The sequence below is a fragment of the Zalophus californianus genome, chromosome 12 (genome assembly GCF_009762305.2).
Source record: "Zalophus californianus isolate mZalCal1 chromosome 12, mZalCal1.pri.v2, whole genome shotgun sequence".
Lineage (NCBI taxonomy): Eukaryota > Metazoa > Chordata > Mammalia > Carnivora > Otariidae > Zalophus > Zalophus californianus.
This window is the reverse complement of record NC_045606.1, coordinates 60,088,970-60,101,634: the sequence shown is the minus strand read 5'-3', so window position 1 is coordinate 60,101,634 and position 12,665 is coordinate 60,088,970. Positions and strand designations below refer to the sequence as shown.

The 12,665-nt window shown below is 41.6% G+C and overlaps 1 protein-coding gene and 1 long non-coding RNA gene across 3 annotated transcripts; one reads left to right on the top strand and one right to left on the bottom strand.

Annotated features, from left to right (window-relative positions):
* The first annotated feature begins 490 nt into the window (after positions 1-490).
* LOC113910952 lies at positions 491-7,901 on the top strand. 2 transcript variants are annotated; one of them, XR_003516335.1, is made up of 3 exons: positions 491-521; positions 986-1,085; positions 7,752-7,901. It is a non-coding gene; the product is annotated as an uncharacterized LOC113910952 (long non-coding RNA). The 2 variants fall into 2 exon arrangements; XR_003516334.2 differs by having other exon boundaries at positions 498-646.
* Positions 7,902-9,194: 1,293 nt separating this feature from the next.
* Positions 9,195-10,198, bottom strand: LOC113911628 (RWD domain-containing protein 4-like). The gene is given in 2 exon segments (XM_035723341.1): positions 9,195-9,881; positions 9,883-10,198. Coding segments are annotated over 2 exon segments (567 nt in total). The 5' UTR covers positions 10,081-10,198; the 3' UTR covers positions 9,195-9,512.
* Between the last annotated feature and the right edge of the window lie 2,467 nt (positions 10,199-12,665).

Below are 12,665 nucleotides of genomic sequence, written 5' to 3'. Positions count from 1 at the left end.
GCGGCTTTATGGTTTCCTTGGGTTGTGTTATGGAAAGGGTATTGGCTTTGGTGTCAGACAGGTGAGGATTAGTGTCTCAGCCCCAGTTGGTTCTTAATCCCTTGGAGCCTCATTCAGAGAGATTATACCACCTCCAACACCAGGTTGTGAGGATTAAACAAGACAATGACGAACATTATCTTGCCCAGCACAGAGCGGGCTGCACAGTGAGCGAGCACTACCTTAATCCTCTCAACCCCCTTCTGCCCTTGACACTTGGGAGAAACTTGGGTGGTACTCCAGCAAAGCAGCAGATGGCGCTAATTTAAAGACTCCTGCAGCAACCGCTTAAAAAGCGCCTGGGCATTCACCACCATCGCCTTTCCTCAATGTTTACCTGAGACTGGGAGAAGGAAAGGGGAAGTGAGTTAATATTTGACTAAAAAGGGGAGGGTTTTGCTTTTGTTTCTCCTGTTGAAGCCAAGAGATCCGTCCTTTCCTCTGTAAACCAAGAGGCTTTGAGGGCTGTGTCCACGGAGCAGGTGAATGTTCTTGGCTGCCCAGCTTCTGTATGCCGGAGATACGTAAAACCTGGGCCGAGACTGGCACCACGCCCACTTACCTTCTGCCTGTCAAAGGGGTCCTCTCACCGAGTTGCAGAAGTAGGGTAAGGGGGAACATAGCTCAGGGCTACTGAGAGGTTTGGAGTACGAGGGAAGGTACCCGTCACTGAGGTTTTTCACTGTGACATTCAGGAAGAAGCTATTCATGGGACATGAGCACTTTTGAGGCTCTGGGTTAATTCTTCAAGACAGTGAACTGCTTGTCCCTGGGAGGAGTCAGGCACCCATTAAATACTGACCTGCTCAGATGCTGGGGTTGGATGGGTAGGGGTCTTGCACTGATTTATCTCAAATAAATAAATAAAATCTTAAAAAAAAAAAAGAGGGTCTCCCAGATGACCCTCAGAGTCCTTTCTGATGCCGCCTTGTTTCTCAAAAACAAGAAAAACAGGACTAGCTGTGGCAGGCTGCCTAGCCTTCCTTACCCACATCCCGCCCACTTTGTCTGAATCTGGAGCTGGGAACGAGGCAACAACATTTAAGGTGAGATGTAAACATTCCTGCCTCTGAGGCCAACATTTGCAGATTTCACCTCCTCTGTGTTGGGGTGGGAGAGGGGAGGAGGGCTTGGCATTTACTGCGTGGTCCACAGAGGGGAAAAACTAAAAGAGAGCCGAACTGGGAACTTGCCACTTTGAGAATGTGAGTCTAACCAAATATTTGCAATTGACTCAGTCTAAGAGCATGAAGTACCTATTCTCCTGAGGTTGGGGGGAAAACATGCCTCGCTGCGCCAGTGCATGAATAATCAAAGTGCTTCTTTCCTTCACCGTTATCCTCACCATCATACTGATGTTGTTATTTTAGTGCATGTTCATTATTGCGAAAGCCCGCTTAGTCGTCAGTAACACATTCTCTAGAATGTTTGTTAAGGAGCTTGAAGGTAAACTGTCTGGGTGTGAATCTTGGCCCAGTGGCCTTGGGTAACTGACTTTGATAATCTCGCCAAACCTCAGTTCCTTCATCTGTTCGATGGAGCCAAGTTATTTTCATGCCTCACAGAGCACCTGTAAGAAGTAGATGAGATAACATGAAAGACTTAGTCCAACGTCTGACACAGACCTACTGGTGTTACATTATTATAATGTAGGAAACTTCTTTGGCATTTCTGCAATATTTCAAAAGGAGGCTTAGAGAATATACCAGGCCATGAACATGTGAATTAATTTGCATGCTTCCTTATAGTCAATTTACTATTAATTTTGAAAGGCAATTTACAAGGCAGAGATATGAAGTTGTACAGTGAGATACAAACTGGCTTAAGAACTGCTACGGTGCTGGGTTAGCTGGAAGCTAAAGCGCACACAAGAAGAGAAGAAAGAGCTGCTATCTCATGGTAAGAGTAAGCAGCAGAACTCAGGCATGTAAATTTGCTTTGCAACCACCATATGCTAAGTAGCCATGCTCCACATGAAAGTATATGTTCAGCAGGCACTTGGCTACCACAATATCTGAGTCAGTTGGAATGAATAACAGCAAACTTACTCAGATTACCAGTCTAACAATTCTCTGAGAAAGATGAACAGATTTTAAGTCCATTTAGTTCCAACAATAAAATGCAACCTTATGTTAGCAGATTTCAAACAATGCTTTGTGCGTTGACTTGGAAGGTGAGTTCATGGTTTTCATCTTCTGGTCCAACCAAAGACAACTTTCAGAAAATACTTGCTGATAGCCAACCTCCAAATGGTTTTCTGTCATTCAGACTTACTAATAAAGATATTTCCCATGTTGTCTAGATAGGTGGGACCCATTTTATTTTTAATGTGCAGTTATTTTTCTCACTGTCAAAATGTTTCATGGGACTCACGTGACATGTGTGGTTTTTGGCTTCCCGGCAACTCTATTTCCTTTCACACAAGCATTTCCTCCCCAATTTTGGCCTGTGTGCTTAGAGGGGGTGGTAAAAGGGACCTGTGAGACTGGGCAAAGTCAGGCTCAAATCCCATTCCTCTGGTCACAACAATTGGCTCAGAGATGGCCAAATCACCTCTTCAAAGCATGGAGGCAGTAGGAGACCTTTGCGGGACATTCTGGCACATTCTGGACATTCCTGCTTCCGCTGGACTGGGTGTTGAGAGATGAGAGTCTGAAGCTCTGCGTCCCCTCTCAGAGCCTTACAAAGGAGCCACTCTATAGAAGTTGAGGCAAGACACGGAGAAAGGCCTGGTTCCCGGTCACATCACCGGAGCCTAGACTTTTCACTTAAGTGCGACAATAACTTTTTCATGTGTTAATCCAGTTGGAGTTCCTACCGCTCACCACCAAGAAATCCATGCTTACTACACGGCACTGTTGTGTAGATAAATGGGATAATCCAGGGGGAAGTGTTTAGGACAGCGTCTGGCATAGGGATGTGTCTTATCAATGTGTCTTATGCAATGTGTCTTATCTGTTTTCACCAGCAGCGGCAGCCCCAAGAGTCACTAACATGGTGTACTAGGACGCTGAAGGAAAGCTTCATGAAGGGTCTGGTGGTTTAGGAAGGGCAGAGAAACATGGAGAAGAGGGAGAGAAAAGAATGAGAATTTCAGGTAGCGGGAGTAAAGGTAGGAATGTATAATGCATATTTGGGGCACAGCGAGAAGACCAACCAACAGGATGGGGATTCATGGTGGGGAAAATGGGAGATCAGTCAGCCCGGCCGGGGTCTGGATGACGTCAGGTCTTAAGCTACAGAGCTTGGACTTTGTCCTGTAAGATATAGAGAGGTATTACCCACTTGGCTTGACCTGACAAATCAGCATAGATCTGACAAATCCCTACCTGCCGTCAATGATGTGGAGGCCATTTCCAACTGAGACCGCCCAGGCCTACCCCAAAGCAGGGCCAAATGGTGGAGAGGAGAGCAGCAGAGGGTGTGAGTGCAATGTGCTCAGCATCGTGTACTCTGCTCTTCTGTTCATGACCTCTCCCTTGCAGGGGTGTACTACCAGCCTCAGAACACCAGATGCCTATTAGCCTTTGTCCCTGAGCAAGAAGAATAGAGATTCTATGGCATTCGCTTTGTTTGGCTTGCTCGGTGATTATCAGTTTTCTGTTTCTGCTCCCTCACCACGCCCTCTGAGTCACCCTGTGTGCTATGGGTGTGTGCTCCTTACAGCGTTTTATAAGACATTTCTTTTTCTTCTATACATGTCTCATTTTAAGTAGTGCATTTGATTTATATGGCTCTTGTTTACTTCTTCTGAGATTGGGAAGTTGTCCTGGTAGAATGTTGCTCCCTACATGCAAAGAAGAATTAAACGATCAGCTGCTAACTTGACACAGATTTTATGAAAATGTCAAAAGTAGAACAGAGCGAGGGGTTACTTTTCACAGCTGCTCACATGGGACTGTGGGAGAAGCCCTGGTGAGAGTCAGGGGGCCTGAATTCTAGTCTTGGTTGTTTCACTAACAGTCTTGTGGCCTTGGACCTGCTCCTTAGTACTTCTGTCCCTGAGTTTTCTCACCCATAAAATGAAATAGTTTTACGTGAGGAGCTCTAAATTTGCTCCCAGCTCTGTAATTCTCAACATCTGTTTTGAGGGCCAACAGTTGGGTGCAGCTCTGTAATAGGATAAGGGAGAGTAAAAGACTTTGCTCTGTACACAATCCAGCACTGCAGGGCAGCATCATTCCAGGCCGTGTTGTCGCCTGGTTCCTTCTCTTGGTCTGTTGCAAAGTAGCCTGAACAGGACGAACTACCTTACTCTTAGGAAGCACTACATATTACTCTACTCTTATTGGACATATAGACACAATGGAGCCCCCATTTCAGATTTGTCCCATTAAGTAAGTAGGAGTATAGTCTAAGGGGCCTTGTTAGTGCCCTGGAGGGAGGCCATGAGGTGTCACGGTCAGAACAGCTCAAATTTCCACTCTGCTCCTGTCAGGCTGGGTGGCCCTGGAAAGACACTTAACTTGCTTGAACCTTTGTTTCTTTATGTGTAACTGCAGATAATAATACAAACCCGATGGATATATTTTGAGGATTAAGTGATATGATGAGTTTAACACATGCTGTGGACTTAGCAAAGGCTCAGTAATGGGTAGCTGTGAGAATAATGATAAAAACTGCTCAGTTCACACATTATTTTCTGCAGCTTTAGTTCTTCAACTGTGGAACTGGATAGAAATGTTTACAGCTCCCATAACCTCTGCTCAAAATAACTAATCAGGAACTTAACTGATCTATGCTACACACTGTATTGGGCCCTTGGGGTTTAGCTGGGCCTGACATTTTCTATAATACCTAACTTTGCACATACAAAGATGTTCATACAGCCTCCTATTTTTCTCATGCAGTTCGTTTCTTTCACGTATTCTGTTTGCATACTTCATATCACAGTACATTTCAATTATTGCTAAAATTTTTCTCTCTCCCTTAATGGCAGTTTCTTTTTCCATGAAGAAAAGCAACGAAAAAGGTCATTTCAGCAGAAATGCTGGGTGTGCATTAGTGAGTAGCAGACAACAAAGTCACGGGCATGAGAGTGCTGGGCAGTCACCCAGTTCATTCAGTAGCTGTGTTAGTGTTCCCACACACCAGCCTGGCGGCAGACAATTTACATTTGTGCCCCAGTCAAATGATAGCTTTCTATGTGTCATGTACCACTGAGATAGCTGAAGAAAGGCTGAAACTACCGATATTTAATCCGTGACTTTTAGATCCACGGATGCCAGTGCACTCTGAGGCTGCTGGGGGCGGGCAGTAGAGGGTGGGGGTACAGGACAGATTTGAGAAAGTCAGATGAGAGGATGGGTCAGTTCACTTTCAAAACAAAGGAAAAGAGCTGTTGATTTAAAATGCCTAGAAATCCTTGATATCACCTTGCTCCATTACTCATTAAAACTTAGGAAATGACCACCCTGAAACATCTACTTAAGTTCTTTCATTTGTCCCATCCTTTAAATACAGAAATTTGATGCCCAGACCAAAAAGAAAAAAGAAAGAAAGAAAGAAAAAAGAACTTAGAAAATGACCCCAAACCAAGTATACTAGTCTCAGTATTGACAGAATGGCCAAAATACACACTAACTAAAGGTTCTTAGAGCTCTGCTCTTTGGGAGAGTAAACCAGCAAGCCCAAAATGAAGCAGGAAGTTTCTTTGGGTAGGGTCTCATCTCTTTGCCCTCCAACTCAGAAAAACAGTCTTTACCAAGGAGAAACTCAGGCAGCCATCTCTCTAGTGCACAATTATCACCTGATGAATGACAGCAAGAGTCAAAATAAGGCCTTATAGCCAGAGAGGTGGCAATGCTGTGCAAGAAAAATACATAGAATGTGCGAGAAATTTGGCAGGGGCTATGAACATCAACCAGCATCCACAATATTGCCTCCTCTCTATTGTTAACTTTGTTTTAGAGAATTTTCTTTCTTCTGTGTCATTTTGTTTTGAGTCTCTTAGAAGCAGTAACTGTGATTGCATTTTAAAACTCAAACTACTAATTTTTGTCATGGTGCCTGGGTGCCTGAGTCGGTTAAGCATCTGACTCTTGATTTCAGCTCAGGTCATGATCTCAGGGTCATGAGATCGAGCCCTGAGTGGGGCTCTGCGCTGGATATGGAGTCTGTTTAAGATTCTCTCTCTCCCTTTGCCACTTGCACTCTATCTCTTAAAAAAAATTTCAAACTAACAGTTTTTGTTATTTAATGTAGAAATCGGATTCATTTATATTTATTGTTGCAATTATCCAGGTTTCTTTTATTTCTATCATACTGTTTTATGCTTTTCTTTAATACTTCTTTGTTCTTTATGGTCGTTTTATTATACAAACTGTATCTTGTTTGTTTTATCTACTCTAGCATCTTCGAATTTTAGATGTTGTAGCAATATTACTTAATTTATATCTCTTGAATTACTAACTTCCTTGCTGAAATGAAGCTTTTTGACACTGGCTCTATCAAGACATGTCTTTTTTTTTACCATTTTATTTCATATCATCTTCTTCTCCCTCATGTTTTATTTGTTCATATATACTGGTATTTTGAACCTAAGGTGTTGTTATTAAACTGTCTTTTAAATATCTTATTTATGAAGAATTGATTTAGGCCTTTGTGTTTGTTTTTAACCAATTTGTACAATGACTCTTTAGATTCGATGATATATTTCATGGGTTTCAAAGGTCACCACTAACCTCTTGATATTGAGTTTCTATTTTTGAGTTCTCAATTTGTGATCTCTCAGAGCATCATTTTTAAGGAATTGTTTCAGGTGAGACATTTTCTGAATCCTTGCATATCTACTGCTTTTCCAGACCAATGACAACTTGTCTAGATACACATTTTTTTTTTAACTCGCAACCTCAAAATTCTAGGAATTCTATTGTTTATTGATATTTAGTTCAGCAGAAGTAAGACTGATGAATCTGATTCATTCCACTGTAATAACTTTTTTCTGCATGCATACAGAAATGATATGGTCCTGACATGCATGCACATATGTCAACATATAGTGAAAAACTAAGTGTCTCATATTCTCATATTCTGGAAATAAACATTGCTAATTGGTTGCTGTAATTTCCTCCAAATAGTTTTCTTTGCATATATTAGCATTATTACTAATGCAATACTTTTTTCTTTTTCACAAAAATGGGCTTATAGAAGCATTTCATTTAATTCACCTAAATGATGATGATTTGAAATACCATCTTTTGTCTCTTGAATATTATCCAAAATACACATTCATTTAGCATACCATTGCAGCTTACTGCCATACTTTTTCTATTTTCTCTATACTGTGTATTGTTCCCACCCTGATGAGAGCCAGCAGAACAGATTCAATTGCACATTTTTGGCCAGTGAGGGTTTATGTTCCATATTGCAACTGCCCTTAGCCAATGAGAGTTCCACAGGTCTCTTACAGGTTGTCATGCAATCCATGTTATTTATGTTCCTGTGGCTTTCTTTGTACTATTTGTTTTGAATTCTGGAAGAAACTTTAACCTACTCTTGGCTAGCAAAAAGTTTACTGGTGCTTAACACTTACAGTAAGTGCCGAAATATTTGCTGGTATCTATGGTGTTGCACCTGGCCCAAAGAAACAAGAGAATCCGGCTAGAAGTTAAAATGAAAGTGTTGAACCTTCATGGTACTTGTGTGTGTGTGTGTGTGTGTGTAATTCTGGTTTTATTGCTTATTAATGATGTCATTCCATACAATTTCAGGTAGACAGACTTTGAGAAAATACACTCGGAGTGCTGAACAGATGATGGCAATACAGATGAGAATGTTTCAATGTTTCCCAGAAGGTGGTCAGAGGCACCACCTGCCACCGTCACCCCCTAAATTTGTACATTTCATATAAAAAGAGTAAAAATAGCTCATTGGCATTTAACTAGCATTATTCTTTGTCATCTCTGAACCACAAGAAGCCTGAACAATTTCAGAATCTTCAGAGCAAAACACGGTTTGTTCCATGAGCAGATGTCGTAGTTTCAGTTTCTTTAAAAACAAGCAAACAAATCAACACAACAAAAACCATGTACACACAACCCCCAGAACAAAAGTTGGCCATATTCCGGTGGTCTTGAATTTTAATGCTTCTGTTCTATTAGTTCAAGATATCAAATGTGATTCAGCTTCTGAAAATCAGATTACACTTCTTCACCATAATTGTATTTACTGTGTAACTCACACGATTTAACTGAGCCTAACGTTAGCCCAGTAAAAGCCACGGACGTAATTTAAACTGCTCGTATGCTAAGGACGTGTCTCTACAAGTTCATTATTCTTTAAAAACTCCGACCCGAGCTGCACAGGTGTAATTAGAGGAACACAGCCTCCCCTCCTAGAAATATTTATTTCTAGAAGGTTTTTCTAGGGTTTTCCAGCCGGGAAGCAAATGCAGTCACTGGGAATCACACAGACACATCAGTAACTTCCTGGTTACACGACAGTAATAGGGTACCCTACTCGTGATTAAAAAAAATAATCAAGCCTGTACTATGATTCAGCATTTGAAACACTTCTATGTCTATAACGAGGAAGATGCTCAGGCTGAGAAAGCCACGTGGATACTTGAAAAGAAACAAGACTTGAGAGGTGGTTTTATGTTAAACCATTTAGGAGACCTGTTACCAGACAACCAAAACCACACAGTAGCAGATAAACAGGAATTTATTAAAACCATTGTCTCCAACAATACAAAAATTAAATATTAAGGCATCTTTTACTCCCATCTTGGTATATGCAGCAAAGAGAAATGTTTTCAGTGGGAATCAGCACTTCTATTCAAATGCTTTTGAATGCATTTGGCAGATTTATTTTTATATTCTCCTATTCCACATACGGCTGAAAACTCTCACGGGCAAATATCATGACCCAAAGGAACAGGATGAACAGATACTCATTTACTAAAAGGAAGCAGTTCACCCTCGAAGAATAAAAAGGAACTACAAAGAATATTATGTAAAAGTTCAAATATTAGTATTTAAATTTCTCTGGAGCAATTTATGCTTCAGTAATTAAGAGAAAGAAGAGATGAAGACTTTATTAAGACGAGAAGTCTATTAATATGGATCATGCCGCAGAGTAACTGTGTATTCAGTATTCTGATCCACTGGGGTGAGAGTTTCAAAAGGGCTTCCTACTCCTTTAAAAAATATCACATCCACTAGAATAAGAGCATATAAATTCACATTGATTATTTATTATTTCCCATTTTGTCCATTTACAAAGCTCAATCATCTTCATAAAGTATACTAAACAGTAACATTTCACCTTTTATTAAGGCAAGTTTGTGAAAATAATTTAATACAACCAGATCTCTTCATGAACTTTCAGCTTAAAACGTTTTTTACATAAGAAACATACAAAAAAATTCTGTTTTATAAAAAGTCACCTCAATACCAGAAAAGAGTAATGAAGGATTTTGAACCCAGTTTACTTCTTAAAAGATGTTCTTCCCTTGTCTTCAATTCCAAGTACTATTCATCATCTTTAGAGCCAGTTTTGCTTAAATGCTTCACCACATCAACCCAGTTCCATCCTCGAGGCAGTTCTCCTTTGTGATCTGTTTTATCTGCCAGCTTACGTTTCTGTGCTTTTGAAAGCTGTTCTTTTTTTTCTTTTTTCTTACTCGATGGGGCTGTATTAGGAGTTTCAACGGAAATGATACTGCTTATGGGTATCGTAGAATTCACGGGCTGGTGATTCTCCATGAACTGCTCCTTATTGTCCTTGGCATATTCAAACAATGTGTAGGTCATGGCGGGCCCAAGATTGACCTCCACTGCTTCCTGTAACTTGGCTAATGTGCTCTGCTTTACAGCCGATGATATGGTGTTGTTAAAAAAAAGCGTTCATAGATATAATTGGAGGTGTCTGGGGATATGTTTCTGTCCAGGAAATCTCTATTAAGAAGGCTTTGGGATCACCATTTTCACCTATCCTGTATTGAAATGACACTGGACTTAATTCCCGGAAGCTTTCATCTCCTTCATAAATAGAACGTAGAGCTTCCAGTTCCATCTCTTGGTCCTCCTTGGCACTCATCGCGCCGGTTGCGGGACGCCCCCCGGGAGGGCGTCTGCGACAACGAGAAAGGGAGAGCAGTGGCCCCGAGCCCGGGGCGTCCCCCTTCCGAGCCCTGGGCTGCGGGAGGCACACCCCTCGCACGGCGGACCAGAGTCACGCGCGCCACCGGCCTCCGGGCAGCGCGAAGCTGCCTGCGGGGGGTCTGTGGGCGGGGAGCCCGAGGCCGCCGAGGGTGGGGCGTCGGGCCCTTCATGGTACTTTTAATGACAATGGTCTAGGAAACAGTGGATAGAGATTAACAGGCAATTGGTGACTGTGGGAACACTTTAACATTATGAAGGTTATCATAAACAACACCTTAGCCTAGAAGAATGGGCCTCCAATTACATAAACTGTAGCTGGAATTGTGCAACTATTTCAAGGAATTTAAGGAGCAGGGAGAAGCAATTGCCAGTGTTGAATGTAAGAATGCAACCCGCTAAGCGCAGGGCTGTGATGACCTGCATAACCGGCTGATTCAGCAGGAGCTCCCATTTCCGGAAACTAATCAGTCCTCCTCACTAAATAGAGTATGTGTATAGAGTACAAAGTATTTTACAGTATCATTTTAATTTTTAACTTTATAAAACATCAATACATTCTGGACATCTTTCATGTTGGCATGTGTATAATCTTATAACCTATCTCATTTTTTCCAAAGACTCCATAATATCTCTTTGTATTAACTTACTATAATTTATTGAATTAATCCTCTATTAATGGACATCTGGGTTGTTTCCAATTTTCTATGTTACAAACAATACTGTAATTGTCATAATGCCCTAGAAGATGCTATTTTTGAGAATGTTTATTTCTCTGTGTCCTCACCAATGTGAGGGGTTATCAAGTGTTTTAAATGTTTTTCAATTTGTGAGGAAAAATAATATCTTATTGTGTTTAATTTGACGTTCTTTAATATTAATAAATTGAGATATCTTTTCATGTTTGTAGGACATTTACACTTCAAATTCTATGAGCTCCTGTTTCATGGCATTTGCCTATTTTTCTTTTGGGTGTGTTTATAACACTAAAAACTTGGAAATAACTAAATTGTCTATTACGTTTAGTAAATTTCTTTTTTTATTATTTAGATTTTTAGTTATTTATTTGAGAGATAGGGCCAGTAGAGAGCACAAGCAGGGGGAGCAGCAGAGGGAGAGGGAATCCCAGGGGCTGGATTCCAGGACCCTGGGATCATGAGCTGAGCCGAAGGCTTTGCATGCAGAAAAGGAAAACTGGCAGAAGGTAGTGGGGTCTCAGCATATGACCATCACAAATATCGCCTCTCTCCTGGCCCAGGTGGGCCTTTCTGCAAATCACTGGCATCTGCTTCCCACAAACCAGAGCCTCTTCTCCCATCTTTGCCTCTCACTGAGTCCCCACTCCTTGGTCCCCCATGCTGCCTCTTACCCAGTTGGGGGAAACCCCAAGAGCCCACAGCACAACAAATGTGCATTACTGTCCAAGGAAGGTAGATTTTTTCCATAGAGAAATTTTAGCCTTGTTCTGGCCAAACCACTCCCGCCCAGGTTAAGTGTAAGCCTAAAGTCTACTAAAGCGTTTTCCCATTAAAAAAGAAAAATCACTTCCAAGGAAAAATTCTGCAGTTACTCTCTTAAAGTAAGGAGCATAAGCAGCAAAGAGTCTTTAAGACAGTAAGGCTCTCCCACTCCTCCTCTAGAGCCCACAGAGTCCTCTCATTCAGTCCTTTATTAAAGTTGCTGCCACAGTGGCTGTTTACCAACCAGAATGGAAATATTTTAGTATTTTTGTAGCCAACAGGGTTTCAATATTTTAATAGCCTAGAGCGTACCTCATACATGTCAGCCCTGAATGTAGAGATACAGAATTCTAGAATCCCTGAGTTGGGAGATCTTCCGAATGATGCTTCTGGACAATGAACTCCTCAGAAGCAAAGACTGCAATGCTTGCCGCAGTACCTGCCACCCCACAGACGCTCTGCATCTTTGAACTGGTGACCAGTTCCATGAGAGAACGAGCCGACACTCACTGCTGCTTACTGGACAAACTGCCACCTGGTCTTTTCTGGTCATCTCAAGTGTTAGGTAACTCATTCTCGTGTAAAGCTGCGGTGATTTTGTGGATCTCGCCCATTGTTTGTGCAGGAAAATGTGACTTTTAGTAATTTTACTCTTTTGTTTCCCTACAAACTGTTTATAGCAAATGTCTGGATGTCTATATATATTACACATATCGGATTAGATATTTAATATATGTATTAACATATGTCTATTATACACATTTCTGTTCTGATTTCTATCTTTCTTCAGGCAACTTTCTTTTCCTATCACAGTGCCTTAGCCACAGAATTTTCTAGTATTCTTTATGCTGTAGCAGGAGCAGATGAGACTCACTAGCTGGGATGAGGGTGCAGAAGATACAGCAAAACCAAGAAGAGTGAAGGGCGGACAAAAGGGGCACAGAAGCCTCACGAGCCCTGAGCACTCCCTTCCCTTGGCCTTCAGCTAAGATCAGGTCTCTCTTGTGGAATCATTTACATGGACCTTGAACACCAGAGCTCTGCGGAGGGTGGGGCGACCATG